The sequence below is a fragment of the Passer domesticus genome, chromosome 1 (assembly GCF_036417665.1).
Source record: "Passer domesticus isolate bPasDom1 chromosome 1, bPasDom1.hap1, whole genome shotgun sequence".
Lineage (NCBI taxonomy): Eukaryota > Metazoa > Chordata > Aves > Passeriformes > Passeridae > Passer > Passer domesticus.
The window spans coordinates 100,186,947-100,213,127 of record NC_087474.1 but is presented as its reverse complement, the minus strand read 5'-3'; the positions used below and the strand labels follow the sequence as shown (position 1 = coordinate 100,213,127).

The window sequence follows — 26,181 nt, the reverse complement described above, 5'->3', positions numbered from 1 at the left end:
TCCTTTTGTTTTTTTAAGGGCGAGCATATCTGGATAGTTTTGGATGGACCTGTTGATGCAATATGGATTGAAAATCTGAACTCTGTTCTGGATGATAATAAGACCCTTACTTTGGCCAATGGAGATCGCATTCCAATGTCCCCCAACTGCAAAATTGTTTTTGAGCCCCACAACATTGACAATGCTTCCCCTGCAACAGTTTCTCGTAATGGGATGGTCTTCATGAGTTCTTCAGTTTTAGACTGGAAGCCTATTTTAAGGGCTTGGCTGCAGACACTGCCGGTCACATACTCCAATGTCCTATGGAATTACTTTAATGCTGTATTTCAGGTACTTCATTAACCACTTTGGTAAAAAAAAGGCATTTTTTATTCTTTTTTTTTTTTTTATGAAGCATTGCTTTTTCCCAAGTGCTCTTTCAATTATTTACATTTCTTTTTTATGTAATAAACTAAAGATGAAGGGTTAGAAAAGGAGAGGAAATTATCTCTGTCATTAATAAATGACTGAAGCTATAACAGATGAATAATCTGAAGGCTTTTTTTGTCTGCATACAATAGTTGGCAATGAATTGTTAAACCTGTGATTATTTTATATTGCATGTTGGTAAAACAGATACTCTTTTTGCTTGTAATTTTAATACTGCAGTTTTAATTATTAGGATACACTAAGGTAAAGTTCTTATTTTGTTTTAAATATAAAGAAGTAAATTCAGAAAGAAATTGAGCTAGAAAGAAATTGTTGCACTCTGGTGCAACAGGAATGCATTTGATCCATTATTATTTTTAAAAAGACATTATGTAATTCAAATTAACCCAGGATAGTTCTGTGCTCTGAAGCTCTGACTATAGTTCTGATGTTCTGACTATAGTTGTCTCTTCTGATTTTATTATCCCTGTTTCTGTTCCAATGGAAACTTTTGAAACTGCATCACTTTGATACATTGTTTGACTAAATTGTGTTCAATCAGTATATCCAAAGCAAGAATCCTAAGTGTTTTCCCCTCTGTTTGGCCTTACCTTACTGAATCATTAGAAAGGTTCCAGCAATATTATGGATAGTTGGACTCAATGGTGGGTATAAAAGCATAATATCAGTAGTATACTTCCATCATATTGAAATATTTATTTTTGCTTTTGAATGTTTTTAAAGAAATAGTTATGTCTTTGCAACCTTTCAGTGTTGTTATCTTCTGATTTCCTCAATATCTCTAAAATGAATGCAACTTCCAGCATACCTTGGTTTTTCATCAGCTTGCTCCTGCCTGTTTACTCATGTAATTTGTGTTGGATTTCACAGGGGTTTCTCCTGTAATATTTTTCATTGCTCTTGCATTTTAAAAATGCAGTTTTTAATGAACTTTGAGTGACATTTCAGAAAGCTTTTAATAGATCATGGTTAAAGCAATGATTGATATAGGATTAGAATGCCCTGAATGTTAACAAATGTCTTCTAAGATTCTACTTTTCATTTCAGTGCACATTTACTTTAAAACTAATGTTTAACATGCTATTAGTTTTGTTCTACCTCCAAAACATAATGATATGACATAGTATTTACTGCAGCAGCAAGAGAAACAATTCTGATAATGAGTTTTAAAATATGCTTCCAATGTAATGTGTATGTGGGTCAATTTACTGCTTCTTTGCCACAATTCTATTTATATTTTATGCTACAAGTTGCTCTGAAAACATAACAACAACACTTAAAATGCCCAAGCCCGAAGCAATAGCAATAAAGTCCAGAAAAATATGTATTTTATTAGATTAAGAAATGAAAATGCAGTGAAATATGAAGTTAGTTCAGTGCTGAAGACTGCATTTACAGCTATCAAAATGTAAATGAAAGCTGTCATGCTGGCAGTTTTCTTTCACTTTTAATGTGCTGTCTTTGCTTCTCAAATAATAGAGGCAATAAAAGTGATTTTATAGATGAGAGCAACACTACTTTTGTGTTCACATGGCTCTGTTTATAGTTATTATTTTTTGCCACATTAAAAAAAGGATAAAATTCAAAGAGAAAATTTTTGAAATAAGATTCATCAACAGTGGTAGTCAAGCCCCAGATATAGACCTTGGTGGATTTAATGCTAGTATTAAGAAAAACGTGGATATAAACATCTTAGAAAGATCTGATTTTTCAAAGAACATGAAGATTAGAGTATAGATGGAAATATAGTAACCAAGGAGACTCAGTCTTAGGCAGACATATAGAGACTTTCTGAATTTAATCTAAACTCAACTAAAATAGATGTAAAACAGATGTAAGACAAAAGCTATAATAATTCCAATTTGCTTACAAAACACTCTTGTTATTTATGCCAGTCAAAATAGCATTTGCCACTGAAAGTCTTCATGTTGGATAAAGTAATTTTCAATAAAGGTGCAGCAGGTAGCAGTAATGGAGGAGGAAAAAGCAGAGAATAATAGCTGTGAATCAGTGGAAAAAATGTATTTATTCTTTTAATGTATATTATAAATGGCACTGTAAGTCACCATTTTTTCTGCATTAAAAAAAATACAAATCAAAATACAAAAGAAAAATTCCAAAACCAAAATCAAACCCCTAAACACAACCTTATTTAAATTTAAGATGATCTTTGAATACTTTCTATTTCTACAGGGTTTTTTTTAGAACAGTGTTTGAGAGGTTGGACTTTCTCCCTCTCGTTCGCAATTCTTTCTTCTCAGCAACATTTCCTGCTTTGCAGTAATTTCAAATAAACTCCCATCCCTATAAAGAGTCTCTCTTAAATTTAGAATCTTCACTGCCAATTCCTGGTCTGTGAATGATGCTGCTACCTGTAAGCAACTGAATTGCTTAGGCGATGGAAGTAATTATCTGAGACAGTTTCAAAGAACTGAAATAATTAAAATAGTTACCTGAGTGGTGTTATTGAGATTGTCTGCAAAGTGTGAAGCTCAAACCAGTGACGGATGTTAAGTGAGTAACATAAGTTTCAGCATATTCAGGTATTGTTTAAATGAAAAAAAACATGTAGTAGCAACTTAATTTTCAGATGTGACTAATTTTCTTCCTCCACATTAAATCTCACACTAAGCCAATTTGTGTAAAGGCTGCTACTGTGCCTGGAGCATAGAGCTGAATATATAATCCAAAGATTTTCTTACCTTTAATATTTAAATGCTGATGTTAAAATTAATATTACAAGTATTAATAACTTTCTATTACTGAATTGTTCTTTTGCTTGTCTAAATCCTTTGAATATGTTACCAACTTCCTGTCCTGAAGAGTGTTCTGTAGTTCAGTGAGTTCTATAGTGAACGTACTCTGTGTAAAAGGGTCATTCTTTAATACGAGATTTTAGCATATGATTTAGTTTTTCAGCCCTCTTGTAAGGGATAGCAAATTGCTGATCCAAATTCTTAAAAACTTACGTGTATTTGTCATGACCCAACTCATTTTTGCAGTCCCCCTGTCCAAGAAATTAAATGTCTGTGTTAATACTGAATCCTTTTTTCAGCAATGTATTCTTTTAAAAATTGTAGTAGTAATAAAATACTAGTATATATGGAACTGATTTTTTCCCCATAAACTCAAAGAAAAATAAAACATTAAAAAACCCTTCATAAACTACGGAAATCTCATTGGAATCATAAGTACCATAAAACTAGTTCTGGTGAAAATTGGGCTCTTGATAGTACAGAATACTTTGACGCATGAAATATCTATATTCTGTGTGTTTCAAATCAATTATTAAACAATTTACAGTGCCCTATGAGACATCTGGTCTATTTTACAGATGAAGAAGCTGGATCTCAGTGAGATTTAGCTCCAGATTCTCAAAGTCTTACATCTGAATTTCCCACAGTGGGCACTCCCCTGTGGCTCCCATAACACCCTCAGTTACTCAGCTGAGGACCCTATGTACCACTGGGGATGGACCAGGCATTTTTGAGGGAAAACAACAAAAAGGCAGCACACAGAGGTGGAGGTACTTGTGCTAGTCAGCAAGAAATAACAAAAGAAGCAACCTGATAGAGTGGGTGGCATCTCTGCCCATAGTGGGGTGAAGGAAGTAGATGACCTCTAAGGTTCCTTGCAACCCTACCTATTTCATAATTCTGTGTGTGCCCACACTCAGATTGTCTTCTTAGACCATTTATCTATAAACCCTACTCGAGATTAAGGTGCCTAAGTGAATTTTTGTTGTGTGTATGTTACCTGGTATTCTAGTGGGATGGAACTCAGGAGGATGGGTAAAAATATTGATTCATTCTCTGTGACAATAAATATCAGCATAAGGTACTGGGAGAACTTCAGTGGCAAAAATTAAACTGAGACGTGAAACAAAGCTGGTAAGCATGTGGGAAAACAGCTCAGTGATTTTTTTTTAAAGTATTTAAGTAAATTGTTTATGTCTTTGCGCAGTTGAATGTTTTCTTTGTCTTAGCTTTCTCTGTGACAGGACATGACATCTATAAATCTAATTCCTCCAAAATTACTGTCTCCCATAGTATCCCTGTTATACTTTCACTTCTCAGAATGAGTAGGTGGTGTTGATTTCCAAAGATTAAGAGGGCAAATAGAACCCCAGGGAGAATATTATATTACAGATTGTTGAATGAAGGTGGAAGTAGGTTATAATTTACATCAGTCTGTACTATTGGATGGCAACTGATATTTTAAAATTTTGCGCTGCAAATCAGAGAGGACTTTACATCAATCTGAAACTTTGCTCAAGGTGTTGCAAAACACTTGCAAAGACAGACATGCTAGCCTACACTAGCATGTTGAAGAAACTATGAATAAACCTGAGGAAAGTCCAACTTCCATTAAGATCAGTTCAAAAATTCTTTTTGGATCTTGCTGGGATTCTACAGGAAAATGACACTATTGGTTTCAAGAGGGACTGGTACAGTATGGTGCAGTCAGAACAGATGAGACAGATAGAAATTTATAGTGGCAAGCTTGTGCATTATATATATATATATATGTATCATCAGTGCTTTTATCTTCCTACTACAAAAATATCAGTGGTAGATTGAAATCTCTAGTGCAGAGCACAAATGGCAGGCAGATCCCTGAAGTAACTGAACAGCATTCTTCAAATTGCTCTTCAGGAAATTACTCTATGGAACTTATATGAGTAGCTCTGCTGACTCTGGTACATCAAAGATATTTTTCTAATATGCTATTGTTAGGAAAAAAAAAACATGGTCAAAGTCTGAATATTTATAGGCCCAGAAATGGAGACAGTTGTTGTTTGTAAAGAAAGTTTAGAATATATTTGAAAATAAGGAATTGATCTCATCTGAAAATAAATCATGCCATTGAAACTGGTAAAGAGAATCTTTAAATAATGGGGTTTTTTTCTTCCCAGGATATGATGGATTTTATTTTCTCTGCTGTGACACCAAAAATGTCGATTTTAGAATGTATGTACATCAAGCAAGCCATTGACCTCCTACAGGTAGATATGGCATCTGTTTTTCTCTCTCTGATTCTGTGATTTGTTCTGGGAAGGCAGTAGTTCTATATTGCATCCACTTTGCAGGGTTTGCTGTCTGGCCGAGATGAGAAGCAGCTCAGTGAGGAACATATTGCTCGCTTGTTTGTTTTCGCTGTGATGTGGTCAGCTGGAGCCCTCCTGGAGCCAGATGACAAGCTGAAAATGGAGCTGTTCCTACGGAAGCACTCTGCAATGAAAGAGCTTCCAGCTGTGAATGGAGAGGAAACCATGTTTGAATTTGTTATCAATGCCTGTGGACAGTGGGAGCACTGGTCAAAGAAGGTTTGTATGCTGCAACATGCTAAGCTTTCTTAATGGGTACACAAGATGTATTTAGTAAGAGACATTTTATTTCCAACCCTACATAACTTGGTTAGGAAGACTAACTACCAAATTCTCAAGAGCTTCTTTTTTTGAATGATTTTTTTATTTTCCCCATAAATATCTTCAGCAAAGAACAGAAATGTGCGTTTGAAATAGATTTGGAAGTGAAGCAGAAGTGATCCTAACTCTGTATACTGTCTATCACCCTACTCTTTATGAAATTCTAGCAAGAAAAAGCTTTTATCAGGCACCGGAGGAATGAAAATATCCTGCTAGCCTAACTCCATTTTATAAAAGCATGACAAGATACTGTTTGATTACGAAAGGATACTTGGCTTTCAGGAAGAAAAGTTTTGCTGATGTAAATTTTATAAAGTACATTTGATTTTGTGTTCTGATTCAAAGTGATTGTGTGGGCAGGTAGCAATTCTCAAACTTTTTGCATGTCTTCCTTATGCAGGTCCCTGAATATATTTATCCTAAAGATTCAGTACCAGAATATACTTCCATTCTAGTTCCAAACATAGACAGTGTCCGAACAGACTTTCTAATGCACACTATCATGAGGCAAGGAAAAGCTGTTTTGCTAATTGGGGAACAAGGAACAGCAAAAACTGTTATGATTAAGGTAAGTGGAATAGAAAAACATATGTAATATATTAGTACAATAACATTGCAATAGTTGATATTGGCACAAATGTTAAGCTGAAGTGAAGGATAGTTTGATTTTTCTTCAGGTTACATACTAGCATTCCTACTGAGGCTTTTTGCCAGTACTCACGTGGACTACAAGCAAAAACTCCCAAGTCTCTAGTCTTTAGTATAAAAGTTTCTTTTAATCTTTGCTAACTGTGGCCACAAGGTGAGATGATAAACCCTCTTTCCTATGCTTTCTTTTGAGTAGTCTAATGGAAAATTTCGCTAAGAAAATGTTGATTCTTGGAGGTTTTTTTATTTTCCTGTGCTTTGTCAGTGGTGCCATGTGTGACCTGATCTTTTGTACACCCTTGTTGCACAGCCTTTCTTCAAAAGTCAAACAGAAGAGAGAAAAAGAACTTCCTTCTTTAGTAAGGGTGGTTTTCAGAGGGTAAATTTGCTGTTTGTTATATGCTCTGTCAATTTCTTCACTGAAAATGACGTGTTCTTTCTCTAGAAGGAAATAACAGGATTGCTATTAAATTAATACATGGTTTCTGTATTATAAAATGGTGCAGGTTAATCATATGACACAAAAAAATTTAATAACTTAATATAGAAAAGTCAGTGATCAAAAGGCTGAACAAACCGAGATGTCACGCCAAACTTGGCATCCCTTATTTAAAGAGTTGGAAGCACAATATTTTTCAGCAGGGTTTCTCTGTTTTTCAGGGGAATGTGTGGATTCTTTGATCAATGAGAGGTAGCTAAATAAAACTGGTCTACTGTTGAGACAGCTGAATTGGTTATACAGGCATCTGTACCTTCACTGGAGGGTTTGCAGAGGTCTTGAAATGGAAAATAGCTGAAAAACACCAGCCTAAACTGACCTCTGGCTTTCTTAAAATCTGGAGCCATTTTGTGTGCCCCAGCCATGTGCTCTCTGAGCCCTGACAGAGAGTGAGTTGTACCTGTGCCAGCAGCCATTAATGCTATTTTTTCAGCATAGCTGTCGATGCCAACAGGCATGCCGGTGTAATGCCAGCTTCTGTTCCTGGCAGCAGCTGAGAACTATTTTAGCAGAGTGAAGAGGCGGGGTCCGGGTGGTGGTCTTGATATTCCGCATCCTGGATTTTGTCCAGATGCTGGCAACCCCCAGCCTTCAGATGCCATTCCTGTCCCTAAAAATAATTGAAACTGATTCTTGGGAGTTGCTTACACTGAGTCTATGCTATAGAGCAGAGTAGCAGATATTTGATCTCATGTAAGATTAGGAGTGAGTGCTAACTACCTTCACAACTGTTTCCCTTCTGCTTTCATCTTCTGTAGAATTTTGTTTTACTACACCTTGTGGAAATTTCCGGATATAAACAGTTAAGTGAATGAAAAAGTAAAAAGACGTTTAATAAGAACACTTCAGGTAGTAATCTGAATTAATCTGACTAATCTTCGGTGTTGAGTAAAGCATCAGTATGAATCAAAATAACTTGAAATGGAACGTTAATTTAAGACCTTTATTCTCTGTACTATTAATTCACAAATTGCAAAAAAAAATTAAAAAATAATATTAAACTGGTAAAGGACAGTTGAAAATTCTCTGATATTTTAACTAACGAAAATAATAGTACTCAATACCCTCTTCTTTTTCAAAGATAGTTCTCATTTCTGTGCTGTGCAATATTACTGTTACCATGCAAACATTCTGAAATGCCATAATGATAAAACACAAATGTGTTTTTTAAATGGTTGAGAATTCATAATTGCAGTTTGTTGGCCTAAGCCAGCTGCAAGACCCTTACCCACCTGCTGATTGCCTCCCCCTCCTCAACAGCACAGGGGTCGAGGTGAAGACAGGGAGATCCTCAACTCATCAGATACTGCGATGGGAAAAACATTTGACTTGGGGAACACTTTTGAAATTTATTTCTAATTAAAAGTAGAATTGGATGGTGAAAAACAAATACTGAAAAACAAACACTTGAAACCCTCTTCTCACTCCTCTCTTCTTCTCAGGCTCATCTTTAGTCCTTCATCACTGACGCTTCTACCTCCTCCATGGCCAGCAGTACAGGGGGATGAGAAATGGGGGCTGTGGTCAGTCCATAACAGTTCCACTGTCCCTCTTCTTCCTCTTCCATGTTGCTCCCTCCTCCTACATGGACACAGTTCTTACCAGGGCTGCAGTTCTTCCTTAACTGTTCCACCATGGGTTCTTCATGGTCATAGGTCCTGCCAGCAAGCCTGGTACAGCATGGGCTTCTCTTTCTATGGGTCTGCAGGTGCTGCCAGGAGCTCCAGCATGGGCTTCCCATGGGGACACACCCTCCTCTGGGCATCCAGCTGCTCCAGTGTGAGGTCCTCCATGGGCTGTAGGTCGATCTCTGTTCCACTGTGAATCTCCATGGAATGCAGGGGGACAACCTGCTTCACCATGGTCTGCACCACAGGCTGCAGGGGAATCTGTGCTGGAGCACCTCCTGCCTTCTCTCTGCTCTCACTTTGGTGTCTGCAGGCCTGACTTTCTCACAGTTTTTGCACTTTTCTCTCAACTGCCAGGTAGAATTTTGCCCTTCCTGACACAGGCTGATTGTCTCCAGTGGCTCTGCTGGAGGCAGCTGGAACTGGCTGTGTCTGGCATGGAAAAGCCCTGTCCTCCTCTTGCCAGGGACTGCCCCACAGCCCTGCTGCCAGCACCTGGGCACCCTCACCTGGCACATGAGCTTTGTACAAAATGTTGGAGTCCTGAGGAGAGGTCTGAGCACTGACCTGCACCAACCCCTCAGCTGTGAAGAGTACAAACCAAAGCCAGGACTGTTTCATATACACTACACATGGGGGTTGTCATTTATGTGAGGTCTGAAAAAAAGTCTTTCTGGAGGGCAACTTTTCTTAAATGCTATCACTGTATCAAGAAAATTAACAACATTCATCAAAATATTTTGTGGGGATCTAGCTGTATCTTCTTTTCTGCTGTCACACAGAGTGTATGTCTCACTGGAGTTCTTAGAGCACTTCTTCAACAAGGATATAGGTTTATTTTTCTGAAGTACCAAAATGGGAACATTTCTAATCAACCCTCTTATACAGAGAAGAATTTAAATTATATTAAACTTCATCATCATTGCAGAAGAATCAAATCTTTAAAAAGATTTTATGTTGGAAATTATGGAATTTTTGTGGCTATTTCTAAGCTCCAGGACTTCTCCTGAGCAAAATATTTCCTATGCTCTCTCTTGCTCTCTCTCTCTCTCTAAATATATGTATATATATGTATATATATATCCCTTAGTGTGACTCTAGGGTTACATATTTTTATTATAAAACCTCACTAAATATGAAAAGTGGAACTTTGTTGCTTTGGGGCATCCTCAGCAGCTGTGGGAATTGTACATATTCATAAAATTCAAGGATTAGTTTCTTCATTAAGAGAAGATAGCTAGCTATCAGTAAATATGATGTATTTGTTTGATTTTTTATTTGTATGGGTTTGATTTTACAGTGCCATTCCTTTACATTGCTTTTGTTTTAAGAGTTTTGACTTTGTAGTGTACACATGAAAACGGATTTGGTTTTTCCCTTGTTCCTTGCAGTCTGCTGTAATAGATCATCACTAACAGCTTAAATATAGAAAAACCCTGACAATTGCTAATGCAATCTCTATTTGCATCTTGAGTTGGCATACATCTACTTGTTGTAATACTTAGTGAAGTCTATTAAGAGCTTATAAATTTTAATACTTAAAAATTTTTTGCAAAACATTAACTGACAATTTGTTTGAATTTCAAGTTGCAGATGGTGTATTTATCTTAAATAAACTGTGTTCCTAGACTTTGAATTTAATAGCAGGACTGAGATTTTTTGCAGAGCTGCTGAGCATCTGTGTCTCCTTTTGTCTTAATTCACCTGGAGTTACTGATGTGCTTTTCAATGTGGTTTATCTTGCAGAGTTACACAAGCAAGTATGATCCCGATGCTCACTTGACCAAATGCCTAAACTTTTCCTCTGCGACTCTGCCGCATATGTTCCAAAGAAGCATAGAAAGTTACATAGGCAAAAGAATGGGCACTACACATGGTCCTCCAGCAGGGAAGAAAATGACTGTCTTTATTGATGACATTAACATGCCTCTGATTAATGAATGGGGTGATCAGGTAAAAGGAAAATATTAACATTTGGGAGTTGGTGGTCTTACCATTGTTGCTGCTGGGAATACTGATCTGTGGATTGAAAAAATGGGATAGGTTGCAAAAAGGTATCATAATATGGATTAGAACAAATATGTTTACTAAAAACAATTTCTCCAAGCCACTTTTTGACATGACTAATAAGCTGTCAGTCCCAAAAGATCAAGGACAGTGTCAAGCGACTTGGTGCAATCATTGTAGTATTTAAGCCTTTTGGTTTGGTTGCATACAAAGCTAGTAGGATTTCCAAAGTAGCAGTCCTGAGAACCAGTCTGGGAAAGGAAGTATGCAAATCCAAGAAATACTCAGAGATTTTTGTTTGATCTGCTCTTGACTTTAAGAGCAATTACTGTTATGTGATATCTAAGCTGGTGGTGAGTCTAAAGAATGAGACTTAAGAAGAAACTGGGTTTGTTGAGCCTTGAGTAAAGAAAGCTTGGAGGAGATCTTATTGCTTTCTGCAACCACCTGAAAGGAGGTTGTAGTGAGGTTAGTGTTGATGGGACAAGGGGAAATGGCTTCAAGTTGTACTAGGGGAAGTTTAGATGGGACATTAGGGAAAAATTTCTTCACCAAAATGGTTGTTGAGCCTTGGAACAGATTGCCCAGGGAAGTGGTGGAGTCACCATCCCTGGAGGTCTTTAAGAGAGGCACCTGGGGACATGGCTTAGTGGTGGATTTGGCAGTACAAGTTTAATGGTTGGACTCAATAATAAAAAGGTCCTTTCCGACCTAAACAATTCTATGATCACAGTTGACATTAAAGACTAGCAAGCTGTCTTGAAGTACTGATTAAAAAATACTTATAGACCTATACTCTGAAAATATGATAGAAATATAAAAAAATTCTGCTGAAAAAAAGCAATTTCCTTGCTTCCAGTGTAGCTCTGTACTCAGTGTCTCTGTGCAAGTGGATGTGTGACTACACATTGTGCTAAATTAACCATTCTTTCTCACTAAGTGCCTGTGTCAATCTGAAGATAGTCTGAATTGAAAATTGAAAGGGCTGTCTTTTCTTAAGTTGAAATTATACAAATTCAGTTGAATGTCTGACTTCATGACCACAACTACTTAGCACATGAAGCTTACAGGCAGCCAATGCACTGCATCTGAGTGCTTGGTTGACACATTGCATGTTGACAACCTTGAAACGCTTAACTCCTCCATTCCTTTTTTTTTTGTGTTCGGCTATATTTAGATCACCAATGAGATTGTAAGACAGCTGATGGAACAGAAAGGTTTCTACAATTTGGAGAAGCCAGGGGAATTCACAAATGTAGTTGACATCCAGTTTGTAGCCGCTATGATTCACCCTGGGGGAGGTCGGAATGACATCCCACAGCGCCTGAAACGCCAGTTCACCATCTTCAACTGCACACTACCTTCCACTTCCTCTATTGATAAGATATTTCAAACAATAGCTGAAGGCTATTTCTGTGAACAACGACATTTCCCCGCAGAAGTATGTAAACTGGCTTCAGCATTAGTATCTACAAGTCGAAAGGTTTGGCAAATGACAAAAGCAAAGGTAAAATTACATCTATTAAGCCCTTGAAATATCTTTTGTACTGTACCTTTTGTACTGTTGTGTGTGTTCATATTTCATATTGTGAAGCTGTGACCTGTGGGTGTAACTGCTGGCTGATGCCTCTGCTCTGAATTGGATGCTCTGAGCACCAAGCTCCAGATAAAAATCCTAATCATATGCAGTGTCTTCTGTAGCTGATATAAGCATCTGTAGCTGATATAAGCATCGCATTATATACATATAACATAGTAGACATAGCTGATAGGAAGATTGAAAGATCTTCCAGCTGAGAAAATGTTGAGAACACAAGGAACCAGAAATTAAAAATTAGATAGGAATCTTCTGTAAAGCTGTTTGGAATTGTGAGAAACTTTAAAGGTCTGAATTTTAGGAAAGAATTCAAATTTGGCAGAGAGGGAATCAGTTAGAAACAAATGAAATCTGGTATTTAGTAATTTATAAATATTAACTTTTTCCATTTCAAACAAACTGTTACAAACATTTGACTGCAATTCCTGGGCAAATTTTGCTTTGAAAGAGATAGAAAACATTAAGTATAGAATGAAATTTGAAAAGAACAAAACTGCAGCATAGAAATGTGTGTCAAAATTGTTCTTCTTCTGAGAAAAGTGGTGGAGAGTAGGATTTGTTAAATTCCTGTCCAGAAAAGGTTGGTCCGAATTTCACAAACAACTCACTGTAGACCTATAATTGGTTTACACAGAGAAATAGAGGAACTTCTAGTGAAACTATTGACTCATAATTATTCACCAATATATTCAACAGAACTGGGGGTTTATTACTTCTAATTAATTTCCTTTCCTAGAGAAAATGTAGCTTTTTGCTAGGTTATAAATATTTTTCCAAATAATGTTTTCTCAAATTTTTCCCTTCCCTTCCCTTCCCTTCCCTTCCCTTCCCTTCCCTTCCCTTCCCTTCCCTTCCCTTCCCTTCCCTTCCCTTCCCTTCCCTTCCCTTCCCTTCCCTTCCCTTCCCTTCCCTTCCCTTCCCTTCCCTTCCCTTCCCTTCCCTTCCCTTCCCTTCCCTTCCCTTCCCTTCCCTTCCCTTCCCTTCCCTTCCCTTCCCTTCCCTTCCCTTCCCTTCCCTTCCCTTCCCTTCCCTTCCCTTCCCTTCCCTTCCCTTCCCTTCCCTTCCCTTCCCTTCCCTTCCCTTCCCTTCCCTTCCCTTCCCTTCCCCTCATGAACCTTTCCCCAGATAATCTTGGAAAGGACAAAAGAAAATAGCAGACATGATCTGGAAGAAGGGGCAGAAGCAACACCACAGGATAGGCAATATTGACATTTTTACTGTAGTCTTCAGTGCCATCATTAACTTACCTGTCTTGGGTACCCTTCAGTGCATGTTCCTGGGACTCGAAAGATTAAAAGAAACTCAGATGAAATCAAAGTGAAATTAAAAAGCTGGTTATTGCTATTGTCGTTTCTTCATTTTATGGTTGCCTCTTAAATGCCAAGCATGTATTTCTGCTTTAACACAAGACTGAAGAAAATATCTACATTCACTTTCACTTAATAATAAGTAGAAAATATTTTCATTTAGCAGTTATTTGAATATGGCTCATGACATTATTTTGTAGATGTTACCAACTCCAGCTAAATTTCATTACATCTTCAATTTACGAGACCTCAGTCGTATTTGGCAAGGAATACTTACAGTTACTTCTGATGTCTGCCAGAGCATCAGTGTTTTGGTAGCCTTATTCCAACATGAGTGCAGACGTGTTATTGCAGACAGGTTCATCAGCCAAGGTGATAAAGACTGGTTTGAAGACATGATGAGGAAGGTAAGCAAATAGTATTTTAGTATTTGCCACAGAAAGAGGCCAATGACATATGTCATTACTAATGCAATCCTTAATGTATTGTTGTAGATTGTTTCTGAGGAACACGGTCAAGATATGTTTGGAGATAAATGCACGGAATTATACTTTGTGGATTTCTTGCGTGATGTCCCAGAGGCTACTGGAGATGAGCCTGATGATGCAGAGTTGAAGGCTCCTAAAATTTATGAGCCTATCCCATCTTTGGATTACTTGGCTGAAAGATTACGGATGTTCATGCAACAGTACAATGAAACTGTCAGAGGATCAAAGATGGATTTAGTATTTTTCAAGGTATTAACGCTTGTAATTGTATTAATACAGAAAGTGCCTGGTCTTTTGCACTTATTGATGCATAGATCTTGTATGTTTCTATCACATTATTTTGGAGATAGCTCAGAACATATAGGTGGTTTATACAGTGCACATGGTGAATGTAGTCTTGCTTTCCTGAAAGTCACCTCCTTGTCAAAGTCTTGATGCACAGTGCTTTCTTCAACTTTAGTTAGGGTGGTTTGATAGAATAACTACAGCAGTTGAATAAGAAGTGCCTATAGTACACTTATATTTTGTCAGTCTATTTAGAGAGCTTGTAAATAAGTCAGCTGAAAAGCTGGAGGAGTCCTTTCTGCTTTTCCTTCTGTCGCCTAAGGGGCATGCCTTCAGCCCTGCTGATGACAAACTGTGCATGTGACATTGCTTCATACAAGCTTGATACAAGGACATTTCTCTTGGTCTAGCCCTGCTGCCCACTGAAGTCATGGGGAAATCTCCTGTTGATTTTTACGAGTACAAGACTGAGTTTTTGGCATAGGCTCCAGAGAAGCCATCTAGCTGTTGGGAAGAAGTTCCTTGTTGACATGCTTCTAGTTGATTATACAATGCATCATTTTTGCATCTCTTCATCCCCTTTTCTCTCAATACACAGGATGCAATCATCCATTTGATTAAAATATCACGGATCATTCGTACTCCACAAGGAAGTGCATTGTTGGTGGGTGTGGGTGGATCTGGAAAGCAGAGTCTGACCAGACTAGCAGCATACATTGCTGGACACGAGAGCTTTCAGATTACTTTAACAAGGTAACACAATGCAGTGGACATGGACATTTGCTCCTTAATTTGCCATAGAAATGAACTCCTCACAATCAGCTTAAAGAAATGCAAACCTCTCAAACATTTTCTCCCTCAGTGTAAATGACATTTTTGGTCTTATATAGACAAATTGGATTATGACCATTTCTGTTAATGACTTAATATTTTGTAGTGCTGGAATTCTGTAATTTATAGAAATTTGAAGTGAAAGGGAGTAGCTACTGCCTTCCTTCTTTTTCTCTTTTGAGATAGGGTTTACAAGGCTAGGCAATAAAGACCAGCCAAGAGTATTCTTTTTTGCAAACTATTTAAAATGCTGAGAAGTATTCTTTAGAGAGACATATCAGGTCTATGACTAATTTTATGAGGCTTCTGATGAAAGGAGAGATAAAGAAAGCCATATCACAATCTCTTCCTGTGTCCCAGAAGCAGAAGAAAGGAACACTGAGAACACAAAACAGGAGGGAAAGAAAAAACCCAAAGTGATAAAACAGAATCCCTAGATTTCCAAGATTAGTAAGACAAATATTAATAATGGCAATGAATATGGAAGGAGTAAGCATGAAATTAGCAGTGAAGAGTGAATGCTGGATCATGTTTTGTCTCTAAGTATCATTTCACATAACTGATGTTAGATTATTGAACCAGACACACTGCTATTCTGACTCAGTAGAGAAATTCTTATGTTCCTATCAGAATACCACAAATCACTGTAATAACTGTAGCCGACACATACAAACTGAAGAGCTGGATTGTTTCTCAAGCTCTGAAGTGCTTGCTCTATGGGTATTTATGGAGCAGAAAGAAGATGGAGCTAAAAGAGAACTGGGACACTTCCTGTGTGGCATATTTATGTGAAGAATGGGTCATGTGTGTATTGCACAAATTACTTATGACTTTGAAGAGATTTTTGGAAATAAGAGGCTGGTTACAAAGAAAATAGGTTTCTAATTTCAGCTTTAGTTGGCTTGGGACAAAATCTGCCATTTTTTAACATTACTTTATGTCATTTTATATTGCATAATCTGAAATGTGTAATTTGTGTGGATTTATCTGAATCTTACCTACTGCGTGCACCAGCTATAAGACACATAACAACAGAAGCAGTCATGGTCTCATTTGCAGAAGAACTGATCAGCCCAAGTGATAATGTTCAGACCTAAATTGTGGGGCTTGATTTTAGTTAAACCATATAACACAATAAACCCCTCAGTTTCATTCTCTTTTGTCTATTACTGATTTCCTTTAATCTGCTCTCAGTATCTTCAGAAGATAATCCAGCTGTATTTACATAATGGTTACAGGTATCAGAACCTACTTGACAATTTAATCCAGCTGTATTAACCTATTTCTAATAAAGAATTTACATCTGCAAACCATGGAGATACAAAACAGCATCATAGTTGCCTTAGATATAGTATTGCTGTCACCATACGCTTCCCCAGCACATTATTTTGTTGACTTCACCTCATTTCACATTATTTATATTACTGATCATTCACTTTGGGAAAATGTTTATGAAAAAGAAACCTAAAAAAATGTAACCAGGAGCTGTGGTATTAATTTCTTATCTAGATATTTTTTTCTTGCCTCAAGGAAGCTGATCCAGATTATACATATCTCCTAAGGTGATCTGTAATTCTTGTTCTCTCTTTCCTTAACCCTTTTCTATTCCAGAACATATGCCACCAACAACCTTTTGGATGACCTGAAAATGTTGTACCGTGCTGCCGGTCAAAAAGGAAAGGGTGTTGTCTTTATATTCACGGACAATGAAGTCAGAGATGAATCTTTTCTTGAGTACATGAACAATGTTTTGGCTTCAGGTGAAGTCTCAAATCTTTTTGCACGGGATGAAATAGGTGAAATCACACAAGACCTGATTCCAGCAATGAAGAAGGAGTACCCAAGGCTTAGTCCCACTAGTGAAAATCTTTACAGTTACTTTCTTGCTCGAGTTCGGAATAACCTGCATGTGGTTCTTTGTTTTTCTCCTGTTGGAGAAAAATTCAGAACTCGTGCACTCAAATTTCCAGGTCTGATTTCAGGCTGTACCATAGACTGGTTCCAGCATTGGCCTAAAGATGCTCTTGTAGCAGTTGCACAGCATTTTCTAGCTTCTTACCATATTGAGTGTACAGATGAAGTGAAACAGAGTGTTGTTAACACCATGGGAACAATTCAAGATATTGTAGCTGAAAAATGTGTTGAATACTTTGAACGATATAGGAGACGGACCTTTGTCACACCAAAATCTTACCTGTCCTTCATTGGAGGTTACAAATCTATTTACAAAGAGAAGTTTGCCAGTCTTGGAAGTTTATCTGAACGCATGAGAACAGGTACTGTAAAAGTTTCTTGATTTTTGTTTCTTTCTTTGTTTTTAAAAAGGTGAGAAGAATCTGAATAAAAGGATGTAAAAGCATGGATTTAGATTGTGAGATCGCATTCATTTGGAAGCAGAGTCAAATATTTTTAGCTGTATCGTGTGTGATTAAAAAATGTGCAGAGGTTTTGTTTCCATCAACTTTACGAATGTGCAGATTAAAGAGGAGTTTTGGAAATAGTATTAATTAGCAATTAAAATACTTGAAACTCCTAATTTCCCATGCATGTATGCCAAGGAACTAATGAGATCCTAGTTTTCACATGTAAGCATGCCATGAGTAAATCTGAAAGGTAATTAAGTGCTCATATTCAGTCCCTCTGAATAATTTTTTTAAGAAACAGGTATATGCCAAAGGTACAGTTTTAAAAACATTGCTCTGCACATAGTCATACATGGTAAACAATTAAAGACTCTCCTAAACTGAATGCTATTTGGAAGTGAATGTGAACTTAAGTTGCAGACTTGCCCTATATACACATAAGTCCAAAGGTAAAGGGTGGCTGGCTGTCTGGAGAAACAAGCATGGGTTTTTTTGAGCTAGAAAGATATATATGATACATTTACATTTAGAGACATGCATTTATATATGACGATATTTATACTTAAATTTTTTTCTCATAATTTGTTCAATTTTTTGGAGCAGTGTATTGCTCAAGAATCAGTAGGGTTCTTTTAACCCCATCTCATCTGGATCTTCATGTAATGTTGAATTTAGAACCTCAGCCTACTCTCCTTGTGTCTTCACTTTCATTGCCAGTTTTCTTTGTTTTGTACAGAGCACAGCCTGGTACTTTTCATGTTCTCATGGGTTTCAGAAATTTCGCACACAATTCTTAGACTGTCATTTCCATGCTAACATTTTTGAACATGTTTGTTTAATATTTAGTCTCCTTCTCATGTATAAGAATATAAATAAATGATCAAGTGATCAAGTGACAGATTCTGAAGGTTTTTATGCATTAAAAAAAATAAATCCCCTGCTTAATTTTGGTGTTCAACCAATGGGATCACTCATTGGTGTTCCTAAATATGAATCAGAGCGACTTATTTTAAATATTCACCTTGCTTCTCTGAGGTTACTTTCTCCATAGGGTCTTCCTGTTGCTAAAATGGAATTTGTCCACCATAGGTCTTGCAAAACTGATGGAAGCTGAGGTTTCTGTAAATCAGCTCTCCAAAGAGTTGGTTATGAAGGAGAAAGATTTGGCTATAGCTTCAAAAAAAGCTGATGAAGTTTTATTGGAAGTTACGATGAAAGCCCATGATGCAGAAAAAGTTAAAATGCAGGTGCAAACAGTAAAAGACAAGGCTCAGGCTATTGTGGATGACATTGCCATTGATAAAGCAGCAGCAGAAGAGAAACTTGAAGCTGCAAGACCTGCACTGGAAGAAGCCAAGGCAGCCCTTCAGGTCAGAAGCAAATATATTCTGAGCATGCATGCAGTTAATGATTATTATGTGCAATAATTTGACTTGTGCTTTTAACTTGGGAGGATACAGGGGATTGAAAGAATGGCACTAACCTGTAAATCCTTGTAGAAAAAAAACCTGAAAACTGAAGAGGGGAAGAGGTAAGATGGGCAGTACTCTACTGTCAGGCAATAAAGCAGTCATAGAGTGGGACTACCTTTAAAGACTTTCTGCAGTAGTGCTTCTTAGGGACCTGTAAAACTTTAGCAATTGCACTGCAAGTACAGTCCTCCCAAAAGAACATCATTCTTTGCAATCGAGTGACTGCTTAAATAAATGGACTATTTTCTTCTATTTTCTTCTATAATTTTTCAGACAATAAAACCTTCTGACATTGCAACTGTTCGCAAACTGGGTAAGCCTCCTCACCTGATAATGCGGATCATGGACTGCGTGCTGCTTTTATTCCAAAGGAAAATAGATGCAGTGACACTAGATCATGAGCATCCAGGTGTGAAGCCATCATGGACTGAGGCTCAGAAGCTAATGAATCATTCAGGATTTCTTAGCATGTTGCTTACTTTTCAGAAGGTAAGTAACTAATAGGGACACTACTGCTTCAATAACCATCTTCAGAGTTCACATGAAAGTGTCTTCTACAATCAAAGGAAGTTTGAAACAGTTTTGTCCATCTATAGTTGTAGATACTTTGTGGCCATTCTTTTTCATTTTCGTGGTTCATTATGTCAGTAATTTTTCTCCTTGGCCATACAGTGGATTCTAGCAGACAGAAGTATCCCAAGCAGTAGATCAAATGTTGAGAAGCTGAGTGTTCTTATTCAGGCAGTTCCTGCTTCTGAGTAGGAATTTGTCTTAAAAGGACCCACTCTTGGCTTTTTAATGGCTCACCTTCTCCAGTGCTACCAGGCCGGTTTGCCTGTAAGGCACTCGACAATTCTGTCTCTAATTTGCTATGGAGGTAGCAGGAAATAAGAAAAAAATGAAATGAGCAGGAAAGGCAATGAGATGATTAGGGAACTTTTTGGAGTTCTTTCACAAGAAAAATAGTGAAATGAAGAATAATATTTTCAACTGTAAGAAGAATAAAAGTGAACAGGTTTTTAGTTCTGTCAGGTCATAAACTTTTGCAAGGTTCACTGAGCTGTGAGACAAAGGAAAATTCTCTATAAGGAAGAAAAGAAAGATGTCACAGGTAGCTGGACCAGAAAAAAACCTAGGGTAGAATATTAAATGGAAGAATCATAGCTCAGCTTTATAATCAAGGAGACCAAGCAGATTTCAGCAAAACCTGGCTTTCCTGCAATGAAGAACATACTTTCATTTGTACCCTAATGTTTTAATCTACTTAGCTGTGCATTTTGCTGATGCCTTTTCTAAGCTGCTGGAGTGTTTTTGTTGTGAAGATCATTCTCAGTATCCCCAGGAGCCATTTCTCCCAGAGAGCCATATTGTGGAAACTTGCACTGCCTCTGTAGACAGTTTTTTCCTGGGGCTGTCAGTCTGGACACTTTTCCAAGTGCTATCTCCACTAAACAGAAAGAGGAAATTAGTTTTAAGATAGCAAGGACTAATTATGCCCTCCTTACTCAAGTTTCTGTCTAATGAGACTTCCAGAGTTTTGGCACTTATTAATAGTGCATGTATTCCTGCTGGTAGCTGGCAGCACATTTAACTCAGAGGAGTCAGAACAACTTCTGTGGGACTGAGTTATTGCAGGAAGTGATACTGATGAAGGTGGGGTAGAATACTGGACTACTTCAATCCCTGCTGAGGTCCTTCACATGCTGTCTATTTCTCATTTTGAGTATATAGGACAAGAAAGCTTGTTGTGTCTCAGTAGACTACACAGCTTAATTGTTTGTGAGGTTTTTGTTCTTTCCTAGTATTTTTAGGCAATGAAAATTAGTGGATGAAGAAGTTCATTGAGTTCAAAATTAATTACTTAGAAGAAAAAGCATGACATTTTCCAAACTTTTGAGCAGAGGTTTAGACCACTGATGATTGATCTTTGCTTCACCTTTACCAGCTTGTTAGCTCATTATTTTGAGTAGGAGAATAAAAAAAGTCAAAATTTTTGTCCAGCACTATTTTACATTTTAGCAAATGATCACAGTGAAAACATCACCATGGCTGATCTTGGGAGTAATATAGTGAATGCCTTTTTTATTAGAGTAGCTAAGGATCAGATAAGTACAAGGCAGTCCTTTCTGCTGTGCAGAAAAACAAGAAAAGGGTAAATTGCTTGACAGTATGAATGGTGGATGATTTTTAGATGCATTAAAAGAAAGGCATTAATACATTGCCAAAAAAGGGGAAGATTCTTAACATGTCTATTGTTAAGCAGTCATTTTTAGCCTGTATAAGCTCTTCTACTTTCTACGTTGCTTGAGGAGATGAATTCCATTTTCTTCTGACACTTACATAATTATAGATTAACCACCATCATCAAAGATCTGGCATTTCATATTCTCAGCAGATTGTGAAAGGCGAAAAAAAGCTGGGATTAGAATAACAGCTGCAAGACATTTCTTTCACAGTTAAGGAAAAGGGTTAGCTTCAGTGAAGTGGAGACAGTGCCTTGCAGTTTCACCCTTTTCCTTCTGAAATCTGCATGTTTGGTTCCTTTAGCTGTGTTCACACCAGTGCCTGTCTGATGCCGTGGTGAGATTGTTTATGGAACTGGACTAGAAGAAAATTAATCAGTAGTTTTCTGACTTATATTTCTGTCATAACAGTTTCCAAAGTAGTTCACTGAGTGTCGGTGAGGGTATTAAAGTTGGGGCAAAGACATCTGGTTGAGGGGGGAAGAGAAGAAGGTGCAGTGTTGTAGCAGCAATAACTTAGAACAGCTTAAATTGTCATGGAGCTACGAGCACTAGGAGCATCTGTAAAGCTTATGTGTCAAATAGGGATATTAAATGCCAACTCAAGTCAATCTGTTGCAGTAGGAGTTATTTTCACGGGTACACAAAAACTACTAATCTGTCCTTTATAAGAGTGAAAGGCAACAGCATTACTTTGTTGATTTATCCTGTAATAAGTGATACCCCATGGTTTTAAAAAGAAAAATGTTCCTGTGAAGCAGACCTTATTCAAAAACCCATTTTAAAAAATAATTTTTCCTTTTCATTGACTAGGACTCAATTACAGAAGAAACTGTGGAGCTTTTAGAGCCTTATTTGGATATGGAGGATTATAATCTTGAGACTGCTAAAAAAGTGTGTGGAAATGTAGCAGGTCTTTGCTCATGGACACAAGCAATGGCTTACTTCTATGGTATTAATAAAGAAGTTCTTCCTCTTAAGGTATTTAATATTCACAATTGTATTATTTTGAGAGATTAATATAGTCAAGTGGAAAAAAAAGTCATTTTGGCTAAAAAAGAGATTCTTGTTTCTTCACACCGTTGTTAAGTCAACCACACAGAGGTTTAATATGTCCTGGCAACTTTTTCTCCTTACACAGAACTACTCTGTGGTACAGCTTAAGTTGTGTGAACACAGTAAGCATTCAGTTGGTCCTTTATAGAGTCTGTCTAGCTGTGCATGGGAGATAGTGATACCTTCTCTGCCCTCAGCCAAGCACTATGGCTTCAACAAAACTCCTCAGTCCTTCTGGCCAGGGAAGGAACCCACTCACTGTGGTCATGATAGAATCTGGGAGAGGAGAGATCAGTCTTGGCACAGAAACATTCTTTAAGGAATTTAGCTGGAATTAATCTCCCTAAAAAAAATCTTGGAGTTTCAAACTACTATGTGCAAGTGTACATGTGCAATAAAGAAAGTAGTTGTGAGGTGTAGAATTCTCTTGAAACATTGAACTGAAGTAGGAAGCGATCAGCTACTGTTGTGTGAATTCCTACAGATAGCTTTATTGTCTTGGAAATGTTCCATTTGTGAGCACATTGAAAATAAGGGTCTTTGCATATTTATATAATGATTTATAGTCATTGCTCCTACAGTGAGTTTTATGGTTCTTTTCTGAAGAAATACATCCAATCCGTTATGCTTCCACTGCACTCTTGTTTGGTTTCTTATTGAATAAGCCACTGTATCAATGGTATAGTCAAAACTCTGCATAATCTTTTAGTATACCTAGACAGATCTGATTCAAATGTGTTAAAAGCCTATTTTTTTTATTCAAGTAACTCAAGAGAATGCTGTATTTTTGTGATATATAACTTGCTATTTCCTTTTCAAATAATGGGATGTTCACTAATGAAAACAGAATTTGAAATGTTACCATTGAGAGCTATAAAAGGGAGCAAGACCTGGGGGAAATAGTGGCTTTATATGCAAATGCAGCCCTGAAAGCTGAAAATGTGCTCTTGCAGTTTTTATTTGAATGTATATGATTTAGGATTACATATAAATTTAGCTTTGTGTTCATTCTTGTCACACTGTAGCTGATAAGAAATGAAACATATATATCTTGGCAGAGCGGTGCCTATTGTCAAGTATAGCAACAGTCAAAAATATTTTAAAAACTGAAGATGACAGAGGGAGGGAGGAAGGGTGTAAAGTATGCAGGAGATATTGCAGAAGGCAGTGTAGTGATGCTAAGAAAATAATTGAAAATAAGTGTACAATTAAATTGCATAAAGTACTAGCCCAGGCTAATCCATCCAGTGCTAAAAGCAGGTTTACTGAATGAATTAATCAAGCTGTGTTATCCTAACTGCTGTTCTAAGGTATAAATCCCCTTAAACACCTGCAAAATAGATTCAATATATTTTTAAATTGCATCCTAAGTGAGACTCATTGCCTCATTTATCTTAACTATGACAACCTGTGAAAACTAATTAATAGCCACTTATATTTTAGTGTGCAAAATTATTTATTTCTATATATAGATATATAGTTTGGTGTGCAAAAATTTTATATATATAATATAATATAATATAATATAATATAATATAATATAATATAAATAATATAATATATATATTTTAGTGTGCAAAACCTTATGTTTTATAGCTTATATATTTAGTATGCAAAAATTACCTAATTCCTACAAATGGATACTGGCATTCTTTAGATAAGTAACCTGCAGACCAAGGGTCATTAGTTAGACTTTCCTGTAAACCAGCTTGCTCCATTGACCTGAGAATTTTGAAACACCATCTGCTCCTTATCCATTATTTGAAGAACAGCAGAATGGAGAAACTCTGACTTTTGCTGTGAAACTGTTAGCCTCCAATTAAAATACTGTGTATTGGAGTATAATTTCCATAGGGATGTCTGCAGTGACTTTAATTAAGTTCTCCTTAGGCTGTTATAGTGATCAAGGGAACTTTGTTTACAGTTTATAAATTCTGTTTGATATTGACGATTCTCACTGTCACACTCAAGTTTAAGCATGAGACTTTATTGCCTTTTCTACTTCCATTTGTTTCCATGCTGAGCTAAAAAACCACAGCAAGCAATGAAAGGAAATCTTGCACCTGAAGAAGAGGTAATAGTCAAGGAGTGTTGAAATTTGATGGTTGTCCATTTAAATAAGTGTGTCCTTGACAAGGTGATGCCCACTGGGCAGGAAAACAAGCATGCAAGTCTGGATTCAAGGCCCACAATAACTGTAGAAGGAAAGCATATACTTTAGAGGGGTGAGGGGAAGGATTAGGTCACCTAACAAAACAGAGTGAGGTCAGGACACGTAACTGAACAGAAGATATGAAAAGTCTTTCCCTAGCTAGTACAGACAGTGAGAAGCAGATAAAAGACATGATTTCTGTGCCTTTCAAAAGGTTATTTTAGTCCCAAAGAATGGTCACTGATAGAAGAGAAAGTGAGGCCAAGATTTTATTAATGTCACTCTTGCATGGATCTGTTTGCATGTGTCCATAGGTATATATGTATGTGCAGATATATATCTGTTTTCTAAAATTTGTATTAGTGAGATAAAAACACTGTTTTTGGAATGTCTGCAGAACTTGTGTATGCCTTTGCATTTTTTACAATCTTTTCCTAAGTAATGGTGGATACAAGTGTATCATCATATCGAGTCCCTGAGAAAGTTGATCCAAAACCAATGAAGTGTCTATAGGAAAAATCTGCAATAATCAGGGATAGGAGTAGTATTGGGACTGCATGTCCATGAAGAGTCTTCAGTCAGATGCCATGTGCCCAGAACAGGACTGAAGCAAAAGGCAAAGATGAGCATTTAGCACATCCCCAGGAGGTCAGGAGCAGAGCGACAGAGCCCAAGAAGCCTTCTGGCCTAGTCCAGCAGCAGTAACTGCTCAATGGACTGTAAGAACAGTGGACTTTGAAAGGTGAAATTCCTTAACAAGAGAAGTGCTAGGAAAGCTCCAAATCATCCTTTACCTGTAGAGAACTCTATAGTTTTGGATGCTATTTTTTTTTTCCTAATGGGATTCTCCTAGTAACATTTCCTCAATTTACTGAGCAGCAGCTTCTCTTCAGAGTTATTTGGGGTTGATCTGGGCATTCCATTCAGGATCAGGAATAGCATTAAATAGTGTGAGGCTTCCTTCTGTTGGAGAAGTCATTTTTATTGAATTGCTTCCTTGGATCATGGTCAGATATATTTGGTACTTTGCAAAACTGAGTTTGCAATGGATCAGCAAGAAACTTAGTGTCTATGTCAATACTAATAAATTAAACAGTACTAGTGAATTTTTCTAGGCACTGGAAAGTGATCATTTACACTGGTAAATTTTAAAATGATCCCTAGTGTGATTTGGTCTTTGCTAAACAGCATTTTTCAGTAGTCTCTGGGCAGCTTTCAGGTTCTAGCCTGGTCCAAGAGCCATTCCCATAAGGCTGCCAACATGTAGTCACAGTGTTTTAGAGGGTGAGAGAGCTTAATGTGAGATTTTTAATGCTGATCAACCTCAGTGCCAGAGAAAGTTCCTGGTCCTGTTTCATTTAAGAGTGTAGCTGTGACTGTGATAATGTTTATTTGTTCTAGTTTTGTGTGGAATACAGAAATGTTAAGGGGGGCAGGATCATCTCACCACCTGCTATGAAGTCCTCTCAGAGGGCAGCCTGGAAGCAGGCAAAACAAATGCTAAAGTCCTTAGGCTGTGGCCCTTGTTGGCACAGGTGCTGTCTGTACCTGCCCCACGCAGGCAGATGCAGAGGGCAGGCAGCAGCACTGGCTGGAGCAGGAGCTGGGGGGATTGTCTGTCTGGTTCCCCACAATGCCAAAGGCAAGGAAAGGCTGAAGCTACTGCTCCCACACAAACCCAGGCATATTCCAGGGTAACATCACTTCTCCAGGAGCAGAGATCAGAGTGTGGACCTCTTGTCTTAAAT

The 26,181-nt window shown here is 37.4% G+C and overlaps 1 protein-coding gene across 15 annotated transcripts in view; it reads left to right on the top strand.

Moving 5' to 3' along the window:
- LOC135306700 (dynein axonemal heavy chain 5-like) overlaps nt 1–26,181 on the top strand; it is a 149,622-nt gene that overhangs the window by 69,010 nt on the left and 54,431 nt on the right. For all 15 annotated transcript variants that reach the window (XR_010367487.1, XR_010367486.1, XR_010367490.1 and 12 more), the window contains 13 exons: nt 19–330; nt 5,345–5,434; nt 5,519–5,755; nt 6,258–6,425; nt 10,379–10,585; nt 11,817–12,146; nt 13,744–13,950; nt 14,038–14,280; nt 14,915–15,069; nt 16,759–17,423; nt 18,600–18,880; nt 19,256–19,471; nt 22,039–22,206. Coding sequence is in view for 9 of the 15 variants with exons in the window: in XM_064431079.1 (XP_064287149.1) it covers nt 19–330; nt 5,345–5,434; nt 5,519–5,755; nt 6,258–6,425; nt 10,379–10,585; nt 11,817–12,146; nt 13,744–13,950; nt 14,038–14,280; nt 14,915–15,069; nt 16,759–17,423; nt 18,600–18,880; nt 19,256–19,471; nt 22,039–22,206 (3,279 nt within the window). In the remaining 6 variants the exon portion in view is untranslated. The remainder of the gene's footprint in view (nt 1–18; nt 331–5,344; nt 5,435–5,518; nt 5,756–6,257; nt 6,426–10,378; nt 10,586–11,816; nt 12,147–13,743; nt 13,951–14,037; nt 14,281–14,914; nt 15,070–16,758; nt 17,424–18,599; nt 18,881–19,255; nt 19,472–22,038; nt 22,207–26,181) is intronic.